This window comes from Cydia amplana, chromosome 6 (genome assembly GCF_948474715.1).
Source record: "Cydia amplana chromosome 6, ilCydAmpl1.1, whole genome shotgun sequence".
Taxonomy (NCBI): Eukaryota; Metazoa; Arthropoda; class Insecta; order Lepidoptera; family Tortricidae; genus Cydia; species Cydia amplana.
In genome coordinates this window covers 7,883,515-7,900,187 of record NC_086074.1, presented here as the reverse complement: position 1 = coordinate 7,900,187, position 16,673 = coordinate 7,883,515, and the positions used below count along the sequence as shown (strand labels likewise).

General features: G+C 37.3%; 1 protein-coding gene across 4 annotated transcripts in view; it reads right to left on the bottom strand.

Moving 5' to 3' along the window:
• The window catches only part of LOC134648765 (plasma membrane ascorbate-dependent reductase CYBRD1), a 91,022-nt gene that overhangs the window by 4,870 nt on the left and 69,479 nt on the right, over positions 1 to 16,673 (bottom strand). For all 4 annotated transcript variants that reach the window (XM_063503312.1, XM_063503313.1, XM_063503315.1 and 1 more), the window contains 3 exons: positions 4,175 to 4,410; positions 2,483 to 2,685; positions 1,073 to 1,242 (listed from right to left, as the gene is read on the bottom strand). In XM_063503312.1, the coding sequence (XP_063359382.1) occupies positions 1,073 to 1,242; positions 2,483 to 2,685; positions 4,175 to 4,410 (609 nt within the window). The remainder of the gene's footprint in view (positions 1 to 1,072; positions 1,243 to 2,482; positions 2,686 to 4,174; positions 4,411 to 16,673) is intronic.

Genomic DNA, 16,673 nt, shown 5'->3' with positions numbered 1-16,673 from the left:
ATGCTAAAGGCCACTTGCACCATTCACTAACCCGAGGTTAACCGGTTAAAGCTGGAGTTACGATGATCACCTGTACAATTAGACACTGGGTTACCGGTTTAACCGGTTAACCCCGGGTTAGTGGGATGGTGCAAGTGGCGCTAAGAATATTAAGGCCTAGATCTACGGAGCCGACTTGTCAATAGAGAAGTCGAGAGTTGTGTTATGTTTAACTTCCAAGTATGTCACTTCACATCTGAAGAACTTCGCAATTTGGATGTTACAGCTTAGTTTTACTAGCTACGTTCTAAGACTCACCTTCTAGGCTTTAATATTCTAAGTGTGAAGACGTGTGAACGATCGCGACGCTTTAAGGAGTTGAAAAAAGTGATTATGTTGGTTTAAAGTGCTACACAAAATCTCGAACTCGTAATATGTAGCATAATGTTCAACATTCTTGTCATGGTTATTAAGCATCGTGATCGTTTAATTGCAACGGATAATTTTAAAAGCAAAAGTTATGTCATTGCAAACAATGTTGTACTAATAAAACACAACAAGGAATCAGAGGGCAATTGATATAGTGATCTTAACAGCTGTTGTTTTATTTTAGGTACCTAGTTATATAATAATCTAGCTGTCCAAGTCACTATACCTACTCATACGTGTCTCGCAACTCGCTGTTGAGATCACGAAAATATCTGCTAAAAAGTGCTCTGCATATTATGAGGTTGTGGTTGTGAATATCGCATCATGTACTTAATGGAAACGATGCCATTTCATAATGTGCTATTTAGTTACGTTCTCAGTCAAAGAAATGTTATTATTGCAGTGATGTAAGCCTTCTGGTCGATTTTTGGCTCAAGAGAGGAATAACATTAAGATTTGGAAATGCTAAATGCACTGAGCTAGAGATCACATTAGACTGATGCAGTTAAGCAAAAACATTTTTTAGGATACATTCTTCACACTACGCCAAATACGTAGCTCGCTGTGAGCGTACATAAAAACCACAAACTATCAGCCTGATGTGAACGCAACTTGAAATCTAAAGATCTTTCTAACATACAATTTAAATAAACAATCAACGTACGTAATGGTGAAGAGGGCTTTCTCAGTGAGTCCGGTGAGGCAAGCGCAGACGCCGAGTACGAAGGTAAGGATGCCGAAGGCGGCGTGCACGGGCACGAGCGAGGCGCGGAAGCCGGCGGTGCCCTTGTTGCAGATCAGGAGGAGCAGGAAACTGAAGAAGCCCACGGCGTACTGGAATTCGAGGTAAAATTCATTAAATACTAAGGATTAAAAAACCATCGGAATATCAAGAGAGAGATCTTTACTTTCGCAATTGTTTGACGACATCTCTGTCTATATTGGTGCTATTTGGAGACGGAAATTCGCATGGGTTGGGTGGAAATGGACTGTTTTATTACGTTAATGGTACTTTTTATTGCTTAAGAAAATTGATTTCGTTAAATATGTAACTGTGCGCGTAATAACGTAGTACATATATGTATTAACTATGCACTGCTTCACACTTTATCGTGAATTCCAATTCCGGATGAATCATGGAAAGAGATAAATACCGACGAAATATAAAATACCGACGTTACTGCAAGCTTTGCTAGCAAAAGTTGTAAAGCCAAAACAACAACCGCTTAGAAGAGTGGCAGTGGATCACCATGTTTTTGTTTTATTACCACCTTCCAAACCAAAGGAAGCAAACAACATGTGAACTGCGAATTAAGGTTTGTCTCCAGGCTGCTTACGTAATTGAAGATATAATGAACTCTTATCACGCGAAGTTAAACAAATTCACAGATATTTAAACTCGACCACAGTGTAATGACCTATTTCGACGCCGGCGATATAATTACCAGCCTCAATTGGCTACGCTCGTGACGAGAGAAACTGAACTAAACTAAGCTACTAAACCACTCGCACGAACGCGACATGTATAGAAGTGTTTAACTACACGTAACTACATATAAGTTGCGTCCTGAACAGCGCGGTAAGCCCGCTTAACGGCTTAAAGCATCTAGCAAAGATGCTACGTTTCCATCCATGCAGTTTTCTTTTCACAACACGTTAAACGACAGAAGAACCTACGGTTTGAAGATTAAGGATGTTTTTGCAGTAATCGTTGCATCCGAGGGCAAGTAGGGAGATGATGTTAAGCACTCTTCGGCTCGGGAAAGTTGATAATAGCTAAATTGTGTCTGCATGACTGTGCGTCACATTCAAGTATGTGAGTTGGGATATTGAGGCTGTAGGTTTACTAACTAAATATTTTTGGTGGATTTTTTTTACAACATTGTCAACATACAAGCATTATATATGTCCAGTACAATGGACAAGGTACTTCTTAGTCTATGGCCACCTTCGACGCTTAGATAAGTATGTCATATGTGGTACCTTGCGCGATTTGGACTCTTATGGGGATTCAGTGTTAATAACTTAATTTTAACCGCGGCTAAATCGCTTTAAAGATAGCTCGGGACATTACCTGTATTCCAAACAGTCCCATAGCAGTGAGGCCGATCCAGCTATGCAGCGAGTAGAAGTTGTTGATGCCCTTCTTGTTGTGGTAGTCCAGCACGGCGAGGAAGCCGATGACGATGCAGGGGAACGCGAGCGCGTGGAAGATCGCGTGCAGCAGCTTCACGTAGATGCGGCGGAAGCATCGGCAGATGCGATACAGCAGTACGGCTGGAAACAACGGTTGGATTCAATAAATGGTCACATAAATCTCGATGTCGAAAAGACAGACAGTTTAAGTTGTATGTAGCAGATTATTAATATCAACACCTTTATGATGTTACACTTCTGCGCACAGATCTACTCTGTTATTGAACAAGATGATATAAGATCGAGGAGTACTTATTCTATTCGTTAAACTGGCCAAAGGTCTTTAAGCAGAGAGGCAACAGCTTGGGGCAAAGTGATAAAAAATATTGCTAACTATGGTAATGCTAAAAGTACAAACAACATAATTTCCTTGGAAAAATATATTTCAGGCCCTCGTCATCAGCGGGACTTGATTTCTATCAAGTGATAGGGCGATTACAAATATTCAATTCACTTTCTAGTAGCAGCTGCTCTTGCGACACAAATTATTTATGCTAACTCGCCACCCACTACATGATTCTGTTGATATGTCGGCATGGCGGTAACTTTGAACTTCTGAACGTGAGAGATATTCTACCTACATCTTATATCATAACCATAACATTACCGTAATGTCCGAATATGTAGTGCCGTTTGGTATAAACGTTGATTGGTACTATATGTATTACAACACCGCCTTAGATTTCCGTAAGGTCTCTTATTATATAATATAAAACAATAGCTAATGAAGCGACCACTCATGCATAAATTGCGTTATAATAAATAAACAGAACCTTAATTAAGCTTTTTTATCTTTGAATAATGCCAAGAAATGTTTAAATTACAAAGGTCATAATCATAATGATTGACTTATTTATATTTAATGCAGCTTCAAAGTCAGTCTCGTCAAAACTTGACTTAATCAATCATTGTCGGCTCCATACATTATAATCGTGAAGTTGGTGGCAGCTTATGGGCAAACTTACTGTTCATAAGCCACTGACTGACAAAGTGATTACTCGGAATAACCTTCGTATGCGCGCTGCAGTGAAATGAAATAGATTAATTAGCACAGCCTCCTAGGCACGTTTTATTGTTAATTGTATTTGATAAGAAACTGCAGACTCGTATCCAATGTCCTCTTGCACTAACTCGTAGACGCAAAAGTTTTATGGCCGCAAAATATACTCGGATAATATTATTGGCATTAATTATTATTCTTGATGATGTTGATGGTTACATTTAAACTTTCTGCATCAGTAGGTACCTTGTTTTGTCGCAGAACTTAAAGGAGGTACTTAGATTAGACACACTTAACAAGTTAATTAGTAGATAAGATAATCAAATACTGGCTTTGATGGCTAACCTAGAGTCTTGGCCTCCGACACAAATTAACACCGTTTGTCTCGATCCTGAGCCATTTCCCGCCATTTAACAATGACAGACTGGCAATGACGATAATCAAAAGCTAATAGTCTGGGCGGTCAGGAAAAACTGGTAAAGATCTGAAGATTGACTAAATACTTCTTCGGTATAGATAGACGGTTAACCTTAATAACCAAGCAGGTTAGAATTAAGAGCAAATACTTACAGAACCCGCTGAAGGTAACGAACCCAGCAACCATAAGCGTGGGATGCAGGTTGAACTGCTTCTCCGGGATGTCGTCTACCCAGGCGTAGCCCTCGCGGTAGAACAGCGTCCAGAAGATGGTCAGCGCCGAGACGCCGATGAGCAGGATGGTGGCGAGCGTGATGACGAGTGCGTACTCGCACCATTCGCAGGCGCCCCGCTCATTGTCGTCGGAGTCGTATGAACGGCTCCGTTGGCTAGAAGAAAAAATGAATTACATATTAGAATAAGTACAAATGAACTATAGTTTAGTGTTGAGTCGCTCACTCGTGATGCATCTCATTTGTACCACTCATTTTGTTAATTTGTCGCAGTACTTCGTACCGCAAAAATGTCTTACTTCACTCCTCTATTCATTTTACTCATTTACTCGCGCGCATCACAAACACCTCTTGCCACCATCACACAAATCATTCACACACTTCAAATTTCAAAAAACTCTTTTATCCGTTCAAATTCACTCGCGAGTCTCCCAAAAGTTATATTCTTTACCTCCAGAATTGCACTCCAATTAAATATTACTATTTATTTATTTATAAAAGAAGTGATGAATACATAAATATGTATATACATAAAAAAATTGTCGCTGTTGGAATTAATGGAATAGTCGATGCTGAAAATATGCTAGTACCTCACCTCATTTGAAGTAAGACATTGTAACATCTCATTTTAGAAAATGAGGTACTCATACAAACTCATTTTAAATTGATGTCCTACCCATCACTACTATAGTTTGGTAAGAGTAGACTGGTTACAGTTGTTACTGGAGCATAGGCTGAATTTTTCTTGTGCTAGTATTACCTCAGTGTAGCACAAAATTGGTTTTCCAGACTGTAGGTAACATAATACATGTTATTGTAGATTCTATATTTCATAATTTTCTGAAACAGTTTTTGTTAAAAATATGGCTGGCTAATTTGTAAAAAATACTTCCTGAGAAAGTCACAAAGTGGATACGTAAGGCGCGTAAAATTATATGTGGAAAGCTGACGTGATGCATATTATGGTAATAACGTTAAACAACACTGACTAAGCATAAAAGCAGGTTTGCCGAGGGTGGGTTAATATTATAAGTACACACTTCTGCAAGCGTACCTACCTGAAACTACGCAAGTACAGGGACGAAATATAACACAATATCGCTAATTTGCCTACCTACAAGTTGGTCATCGGTGTAGAAAAGCATATTATAATTACTACATACATTTTATTTCATTGAGTACCAATTTACCAATTATCATTCACACTTTTCTTATTACTGTCACAGTCACGCAAAAATGTATTGTAATAACGAAACAATCCCTTAGGAATCCCCATAATTCGCAGTCCAACAAAAGATGAAATTTAATTTAAAAGTTGTTACAAACGTAGTAAATACTTCGTTTCAAAGGCCTGGGATGCTTTTGTTCTAACGGACAACTAGCAAACTGAACATAATGGAACCCGTTTGATTGAATAGATCGATCCATTTGTAAAGCAACGTCGGATGTTTAAACGAAGGCAATGAGAACATGTTACGTTGTTTCACTGAGAGCGCTAGATGTACCTATCCGAGCGCTGGGAAGCGAAGCAGGAAACCGCATCGCTGGGAGATGTCGAGGGATAAGTTTCGCAACTCGTATGCGACATAGCCATGTTTGTTCAAATTTAAACTTTAACTTTATGCAGAATGGTTGCTTTTACATGTATGCATTATATAGAGATATGAGCTTACGAAAGTTTATTCTCGGAATAAATAAATGCGTTAGTAACATAAAACGTAGGTAGGTGGCCGGCCGCATGAGGGTGTCAGGTGCCTTGAGATCACTGATAGTGAAATAACGCCGGATGTTCGAATGAAGTCACTTATAGGAACGACAACCTGTACTTAGAGACCGACACACGTTTTTTTTTATGTAACCACGAAGTTAATGAAATTGCACAGGGGTTAAATGTAAACCAACATTTCTTATTACCGATAGAATTAAGTTTACTCAAGTATTTATCTAAAATTCGTATGTATTGTTTTGTTTAATCAAATCTCGGATTTGCGTTGATTGGACGGAGTCGCGAATCCCTGCTTATCTTTCGAGTAAGATCGACTCGGCGACTCTTACTTTTCTTGCGTAAACATCACCTTAGTTAGAGGAACTGTTTGTTTTCGCTCAAAGCTACGCCGGCCTAATTTCGCAGTCGTATATTTCTTACGGCTCATTGGTCACGGTTTTTTTTTCACGTATCCTTCTACTTCTACATATTCATTGTTACCGATGTTGAACAGCACGTTGCCTGAATACGAATTAGGTGAACTAGTGAGCGATTTGTAAAGTTTCCTGCCTTCTCTGAACCAAGAAAAATTGAAATGGGAAAAGTGAAGTAAATATTACATGAGTGAAGCTCAACCCGAATAAGTAGAGTAAAGCTATATGAAGCCGATATAAATTGTGTACCGCAATTTGCGTGTCGAATGTATCACGTCAATGGACTTTATGATTGTATTGTCCGTGAACCATTTTGCGAAATCACTGTTGCAAGTTGTATTCGTAACTTTGGCAAAACTGATCAGTGAAGTGTTCTAAATCCTAAGAAATAAAACCTTTGAGAATACCTCAGGTTATTGGAATCATTAAAAGTTCGTCCCTTATCTGAACAGTTTACATAGCAGTGTCTGGCGCTCCAGAAAAGGAAAAATAAAGGGAAAGAGCGGAGCACCCATTCGGGACGAGTCGCGGTTCGCTAAGTACGCTGGGGTTCTATAATAATAAAGTAAAAAAAGAAAAGAAATCACTAGAACGCTCACAAAAGAATATTTTATGTTTACGATACATAACTATCATATTATAAAGGCACGAATGCCGTGGGGTTAAGAAAAGATGAGGCCTTTCTTCATTCCATTACTGAACCTAACTATGTAAGGTATAATCCTGTTGAAAACAATAGATAGGTACACCCAGCTGTAAAAGTACATACCTACCCACTTTATGAATGAGTGGATATGCATTACATGCGTAGACTGACCAGGAACAGAATACTCAGTTACCTATCTGGATAGGTCCTACAATATACAATATGAAGAATTTATTAGCACTGCAGCTCAGGAAGTTATGCATAGAACGTCATCCTCTGTACAATACGGACAATGCAGACTCATATTTCGTTCCGCGCATTACTATTTTGATGTTACTACTCGTAAAATTTAACATTATTAGTTTCAACTATGCTCCATCGCTGCTTCTGGTATGTCGGAAACGTGTCGTCAGCCAATTTGCCAAACGGTTACCAAGTGACCGCCGCTCGTGATAGGTCAATCGTGAAAGTGGATGGAACGCGGCAGCCACCTTGCACCAAGTATTTGTGTTAGAGAAATGCCTTTGTATTCAAATAAGCCATAAAGCTATTCAACATTATGAGCAATGTCGTGGTCACTTGGCCAAACGTACTTTCGAATCAATTTGTCATTTCTGAATTTAATATGGATCATCAATCTAATATACTTACAGATACGGTATAGGTTGAAGATAATATTGTTTTAGAGCTAATTTATTTTGTTTTAAACAATATTCAGCCAAAGAAGCAAGAGGTAAAGCCAATACCAAAGATTTAATAAGGGATATAATGAAATTAACATTACGAAGAAGTGATTATTTGGTTTCAAAACTGTGAGTTCATCGTACTCGTATTGTAATAAAATTGTAAATGTCTCAACTACGTGAAATCTGATGCACAATACACAGAAAAGCGCAGCTCCTGTTAATATTTGTTTGCATGACATGTGCTGTGCTGAACACCGGCGCTACACTTGAGGAGATGTCTGCAAAAATGTTTCATTTCTTACGAATAGTATAGAATTATCATATGATTTTACCTTGACATAATTATAACAAACAAGGCATAGTTTTTATTTATTACACATTCATTCATGTAAATCAACAGATATTTATACCTACATTTTTTGGTGAGCGGAATTTTCAAATCCAAGTTTTGTTAATTAGCGTTCACTTATTATGTATTTCTCCATCTATCTCATTTAATAAACAATCGACTTTGATTTAAATAAGGCTCGAGCCGGCATTTGTCTTCATTAAATGACGTTTGCGTTGTTTTGCTGTCTCACACCTCAAACCGTAACGAGAAACGAACGAGTGTGATCAATGTTCATCGAGATGATATAACAAGTATATAAACCATCTTTATTTCACATGTTAGGCTAATGTGTGTACACTGTGTACCGAGTATCTATGTAGATTCAACTTTAAATAGCTACTTACTTACCTTCATTATAAAACACACACTCATCAGCAAAAAAAGCATATTTATGTTGTTAGGTAGTCTACTGTTAGGTAGACTACTAATTGATAGACCCCAATTTATTCCAGTTAGAACTTTCAATGTAATTAAAATGGCCGGATTACAACGTTATTTAAAACGTATTAAGAGTACTTACTTCCTCCACTAACATGGGCTAAACATGCTCCACCGAGGAAACGGCCAATCATTAAAACCACATTGGCAGAGCGTTCTCAGATAAACCGATTACTCTGACTCGATTCTGACCGCGAAACAAGCCAGTCGATATTATATTACAAACACATCTATCCAGGATGGATAGGTGCATGTACCAATCGAAGAAGAATCGTTAAATATCTATACTTACTCCGGTATAATGGTCATTGTTATTATGTCAAGTTAAGTCAAAATTATACGAACCATTTCATAATATTATGACAATTTTTACGCTCAAATAAATTAAAATTCACTCAGGCGGTTGCTACCAAAACGAATGTAACAATTTATTGGATTGTATAACAGTTGTGTTAACAGTACCGTTTCTTATTATAACGAAATTAACGAATAGGTACTATCCGGAAATCGAAATGGTATAAACGACCCCAAACATGATAAACCAAAAGATAATCACAACGCTGCTGTAACCATGTTAGGCAAACCTTGAGAAATTTGTTACATGAAGTAAAAGCACATTTTGAAACTCTCTACAGGCCGATTTTCGTAACAGAGGCGTTGAGAAAAGAACTATAAAACCCAGCATTACTTTCTCCAACTATTCAGACAAGATTCACACATGCTTTGTATACGGCAATTTGTGAACCACTTTAGCTATAGATAGGCAGGTTTACATATTTAATTGCACACGTTCTTTCTTTAAGGCCACGCCGCGCCGTCGAGTTTTCATATAAGTGAACACATTGATAAAGGGATCGGAGAATGCAGCCTTTGCATTGCGCTGGAGTGGAGAAATGTAGTAGGACAAGACGTAGGTAAAGGGAAGGGGGAGGCGCGGTCACTGACCCGTCCGACCATGGTACTGCTGGCCTACTTAGGGAGCGATGGTCGAACGATCACTTTACCATAACTGGTATTCGTAACATCAAATTTTATGTCTGATTTTAACTATAATAACAGTGGAGCGGGATGCTTATATGCCCAATGGGTGGCCAGAATTAGTGTTGAAATTCTTATGTTTATATCTAAAAAAGAAAAAGATTTCCATCTTGGGCAGGGACAGCCGAGAAGCCGCTTTTTTCGAAGTAGATAGCAATAAACCTAGCTTCTCGGCTTTCTCTGTCTCTTAATCCTTTTCGAACAAAGCTTTAGAATTGTGTAACGATGTTGCCAAGACCCGTTAAATTAACCACATTCGTTTGGTAACTTCTTGGAACTTGCTTCCCCTTCGCCTAGAGTCCTCCGAGTGTAATTAACCCCGAACTAATAAGGACTTAACAGACGAAGAGTGCTTTTAACTTTGCACTTTGTTAAGGAATAAATAAGGATTACTTTGCATCGCTTTATATCAATAATGCCGCTGGCTAATTGAAACCGGAGTAAAAAGTACATGATTTGCTGTTTCAATGTGTTTTAGCTGAAGTGAAAGGGCCGAGATGAAAGGCGTAGTAACTACTTAAATATAGGTAGTACATTTCTGCAATAATGCTGTTTACATCAGTTTAATTTCTTAAGTCTTAACATTTATAGACAAATTTATCTTAGTAAAACTAATAACTTTGTGGTAAGTATTTAAGTAAATAGAGGCCGTTTTGTACTAGATAGGTATGTAATGATGTTGGTTACATTGCGCAAAGTTTGGGATCAAAATACAAAAATCACATATTTAAATACACAGATATGAGCATTTTATTGTGATAAAAAATAGAAAAATTAAACAAACCTAGAAAGATAACACTTATTCAAACTGAACTAGATGATAATATTTATGACATTAAATCTCATGTGCCTAAATACTTGAGTACCTACCGGCAGTACTTATTTCTTTTAGTAATTTAACGGCATGTGGCTAGGACACGATATGCTATTAAGGAGTGGACGTGAAATAAAAGAAGGCATGCGATGTCTCTCCTTGCAATGTATAAAACCTGCTGCAAACACGAGAAAGCTAAAAGCAACGGTGAAACCTAGAAAAGTACACGATCCACTTTTAAAGCAAAAATACATTCATATAAAACTCCGATTGGTGTTATGAAATGAACGGGCTTCTCTTTTATTGTAACTAAGGTTAGTTTTATTGTTGCTGGAAAGTATGAGGCAATACAAGGAAGCTAATAAGTGCAGAAAAATTATAAATTCTACAAATTATAAAGTAATACACTTTTCTCAGTACACGAGCTCCTTTGTCTCGACAGAAACTACTGAACAAACAAAACTAAGCGCTCCCTTTAATAAGGAAATGCTCCAGAAAAACTACATACCAATTATAGTTACGAAACGAGCACAGCTCTCTGCTCCGTAATTTAAATAGGCTCAGTCACATAAAATTGTATAGCAGGAGCCTGACTAGGCACAAGTTTCAAAATTGGACATACATCGAAGTGAACCATTACCGATTGAGTTACAATAGGTTACTGCTTTGGAAAATAGCTCGTCACTTCCATCCGTACGACGTAGGAACCTACCTACCTACCTAACCAAAACAAGCTAAAAATTCCCACTAGTAACTAGTAGTAGTAGCAAAATCCTAGTAGTAGTAGTAGCAAAAAGTATTACACACTTGTAGGTATTTCAGGCCTATATTTTCTGTGGCAGAGCGCATCAAAGTTGATATGCTCGTATGAGCAATGTACAATGCAATCTACGTCATTGCGCATTCTCGCTACTTGCAGATAACAAAAGAATGCCAATTCTGTTTAGCTTTGTTCCCGCTATACTGCCTCTTCAATTGTCATGGTATTTTTAAGACGTTATACGTTTCATGATCTTTAATGTTTATTACCTTATCTTTAGATACATTTTATGTCCCGTGTCCGTAAAGTTAGCATTAATTTCTTTCAAACGACGTCGATACGACACAAAATGTGCAAAGTGAATAAGAAACTCTAACGCCATTATCAGACCTAATAGCGCTGTCATACATTTCGATGATTGTTTTACCGCTCATCTAGCAATCATACTAGCACGCATAGTAGTGTGAATAATATGAGTAGTTAACGTCGAAATTAAGCGTATTATTGGTACAAATCACGTCAGTAAAAGAGTCATTATACTTATTGTCGATTGAAGCATTACTTCATTGAGTCAGGCTGAATATCGTAGCTCATGCGGGCGCACGGCTCGTGTGTGCTCAAGGATAAACGTATTATTGGATATCATGTTCGGGATAGATGGGGGTTTGTTTGAGAACAGCATTAGATGAAATGAAAATTATAATACACTGGTCCTTCATTAAATACAATAGCACCTAGGAAGCCAAGCTAATTCTTCACCTACTTTGACGTGACAAAATTTGTGTAAAAGTCATATTGTCATGTACAGATGTAGTGTATTTTCACGGGAACGTACGATCGTGTCTTGCTATTTCAGTCAGTCTTGGTACAAAAAGTGCAGAGGTTGACTGAAGTAGCATGAAAAATACGAACGTACGAAAATACGATGGAAAGTAATGATGCACTACATCTTTAACGACGACTATGCTGACACTCTACACTTTGCCTGACTTTAGACCTGTAATGACTGAAGATGTGTAAATCGGGCCTTAGTTGATTACGAAGTGGCTGTACGAAAGCAACCTCAAGACGTTAACGTTTAATTTTTAAAATGATGATAAGTAAAACCCATACCAGTATCAGTTGATACCTAAGTAGGCACGACACGGCAGCTTTGAGAATTATATCAGAAAAATACTTGATTATTCTTGCAAATTCGAGATGCCTAATAAAATTTACTATGTTCAACAGAGTTTAAGCCTTCAAGGCAAGACAAATGGCGTTATTTGCTGAAACAAAACGCTTGGAAATAGCGTACTATACTATTAAATGCTTATTCTGTGATAGCGTTTCGTATCTGTAGACTTGCATCAGTTTCCTACGACTCTCGAAAGGCATAGACTCCGGTATAATAATAGGGTTTATAGCGAGTGCAGTCATTAACTTGCTTTCTTTTTTACTGGGAACATAGTTGCAAAACTACCTCTCGGATACTTGACAATGTAAGAATTTACTAACACTAAAACATATTTAGTAATTTCAATGAATTCTACTTCTAAGGAATACTTTCATACCGACTTTTGTTTTTCAGAAATATAAATATAACTTGACACAAAGCATAACATTACCATTCACAAAGTAAACCATCATCGACTGTAAAGATAACTGCCTGTTTGCCGAAGCTCGCGTGGATGGCTTCCAAGCCATAATGCGCAAGAGAGTGACCTCCCTGATGCGCCGTGTTAGGGACAGCCCCAGCAGCCTTCTGAATAGTTCTGAACACTGTTATTGACAATTTACAGTGTCCAATAGTGCTCAAATAGAACGATATGCACATGGACCATAATAGAGGTGCTGTTAGGCTAATTTAGTTATTTAAGAAATAGTTTTAGTTTAATTTAATTTGTAATGTATGGATCTTGTTATCTGAACTAAATATATATAAATAAATAAATAAAGATAGTTTATTTTTCAAATAGGCATATTACAATGCGCTTATGAACGTCAAATAAAGCTACCTACGCCGCCGGCTGTAACCCTACACCTCTGACCCGAGAAGATTGTATCATTTAAATACCTTTTTGGCTACCATACTGCACACTCTTATAACAGCAAAAAATAAGCTATAAGTACCTGATATATCCAGAAATATGTGGTAGAATGCTCGTATTACATATTAGTAGTAACCAAAAGTTCGACCTTTCCCGTTTGTAATGTTGACATTAGTGGGATGCAGAGAGCGCAAGGAACTTTATGACATGACGTTTCCCGACGAGAAAAGTTAGCCCTGAAGTGAAGGCCTTTGAATACATACCCATAGATTTAGATAGATTTAAATTTCTTTATTTCAAGATAAAAATTACACTATAAATTTGCTACATTCGTCAAAATTACGTTTATCTTATCATGATCGTCAAAAAATACATTATAAATTTAAAATAAAAAATAATAAGATTAATTGTGTCTCCCAATAAAGATCGTCATGTACAAAGAAAAAACATGCCAAACATATAACATATATAGGTACCTAAGCTATGCTTGTATCCACTATTTCATATGATTATGTACTTTTTAAAAACTTTGTAGCCGACAGAACAAAACCAATTTTACTTGGCACCGACTTCTAATAATATATCATTAATATACTTGTCAAGGCGGTAACCAATTTTATTTGAATTTCTAAGTGTGTAGACATGAGGAGTTTAGGACACTTTGCGTTAAAGATTTTCAATATTGATTGCATGTTTAAAACAATTATGCAAAACTCTTATCTCTTTATGCGATTGTGCATACTTAATTGTTTTCCCATTCTCATAGAAATTATTATGCGTTTACGGAAACTAACAATCCAATGATTACTTGTTGATAGGAAACATAATGCTAAATTTACGCATGTGCATACAGTAATGCATATCATGGTGATTGTATAGTCAAACGCTAGAGCAGTATAGAACAAAGTGAAGGGCGCCTCTACCACAATTCAGTGGCGTAGTTACCTATCAAAGGCAAAATTTCATTTGAAAATGATGAAGTGTGATATATCTATAAGTAGGCATATAATTTGTTATTATTTCTTGACTATTTATATCATTTATTTTATTTTAAAATGCGTCTGTACTTAACCTTGTAATCGAGACGTACTACATCTATAGTTCGTTTTTTTAGCATTAGAAAAAACTACGCGACCTTGACGTGTCTTTTAAATTGAAAAACGCTTTTTAAAAATCAGTAACTATTACTTATGAAAGCAACATAATGTAAATAATCGTATATGATTCATTTCATAATTGTTACATATTTGCCGTGACTTATTTTTCAAAAGTGTTTTTCAATTAAAAGACACGTCAAGATCGCGTAGTCTTTTCTAATGCTAAAAAAAACTATAGGCTTTGATTAATGATAACCGCCCGCGAGACCTATTAATAATTCTGTAGTTTTCTTTTGTTTTCATTGTCTACACTCCAATCCATGACAAGCAGTAGCACTACTTATGAATAAAGAGCTACTTAAGCAGCTTCTTAAGCCCTTGCAATATTAATTAATCCTCAGCACCGTTAGTGTAAGGCCTGAGTGGACGCTCGAAGCGGAGCGTTCGGCGGGGCGTGCAGCGTGGCGTCGGGCTCACACGTGATGTGAGCAGCGTGCACTAAGGCCGCTCCTAATACGCTTGCATTTGTTTAACATGCACGCCGCACGCCCCGCCCCGCTGTACGCCCAACTCGAGCGTCCACTCAGGCCTTACACTTAGAAGAGCTGCCGTAGCCTACGCACCTTTTAATTATAAGCGTAGGCACTTGAACTTAGAGCTAATGAAGTTGTTAGAAATGCAGTGATTATTCAGGTTGCAGTTAGGTTGCAAAACGTAGAGTGAGATGCCACCTCAAAGGTATATAATGGCTAAAGTACATTTAAATAGCCTTGAATAAGTCAATCAAATGAAAAATAGGGTTTTGTTAATAATAATGGATAACTCAGAATATGATCAGAACAGTTTTAAATTCCTTAGCAATTTATAATTATTAATAATAAACAGAATTTAAAAATTTAAACTTTTTTTATATTTTTAGTTTGTATTTATATTTAAGTTCTTGCAATAAATGTTCTTTAATTTAAAACAACTTTGTAATTTGATATCAAGCAAAATATACTCCAGATAAATCATTGTACAGTCGCCATTAGATACATCGGAGCGGCCAAGGTGCTCACAATTATCTCAACAGGGCTCTATTGTCAATACTGTAGAGTAAGTGTTCAGATATTTTTGAGCACGTCGACCGCTCCGATATAACTATATGATGGCGCCTGTACAAGAAATTATAGGTAAGTATCGACCTTACATTACACCAAATAAAGGTCTTGTTGTGACAATTTGTCTCGCTGCCGCGATCGAGGTGCGCACTGCGCTGATTGGTATTCTACGAGTATGCGCAAGCGTTCGGAATGCTGCCGATTCGGTTCCGTTGCTTGTTTAACATGATATTTTATATCGCTCAATGATGCGCCGCTTATACATAGCTTTTTTTGTATACTCCCCAATCCCCATTGCTGGTGGTCTTATGAATCCTCGTCCGGATTCATAGATTTTCCATACCATTGTCCCAGTTAACTAAGGTACCAACTTCAATTATTATTCGTTTCATAGTTTAATCTTAAGTAAGTATATTATTACTACTATAATAACTTTGGCAATGCTGTGGTGAATCTAAATTATGAGCAAAATACGGACTAAAATTTCCATCGAACCAACATCACAACAACCGCTGAACTATTGAACCATTTTCCGGATTCTCACATGTGCAATGGCAACAATTAATGTAGTGTTGTAATTTTACACTCGCACGCCACACTAACGAGCCGATATGTACCGCACAAGTGCACAAGTGTCGAGGGCGGGACGCGTTAAATTGAATGCACGCCGCGAATATCGATATCCCACGCTCGGATGCCTATGAAACGGCCTCTAGACTTGAAAAACAAAATCCGGTTAATTAAGAAGACTTTAAGTCGATGAACTAAGAGTTATATTTGAATATGCGGCATGCTACGATTGCGTGCAGTCATTGTACTTTTTGTGACAAACATTATTGCACCATGTGAACGATGCATCTTCGTGTATATTGCACAGTTGATTAGTCTAGTACTTTAGTCTAATGATTGCCGAGACGGATGCGTCTTTTTTTCAGAGTGCTATTGCCATCAGAGATATTTATATCGAAGCGTCTAAGGTGCTCGAAAAACTATAGAACATTAACTATTATACTTAAGTATAATGAAACTTGACTGCTTCGACTTACTTATCTAGACGATGGCGATTAACAATCATTTATTTATTATTTCTGGTAAATTAAGTAGGTAGATTCGCGAAAGCTAGTCTTATCTTATGGTTTTGGTATATACAAGCTGCTTCCTGTAACAGGAGCAATAAATTAAACTGTAGGCTGTACTCCTCAAACTGACCAACATTTGTTCAGCAACTTTTGAAAATAACTCGTGTTTTGATTTGTATTACACTTTAAAGTTTATTCTAA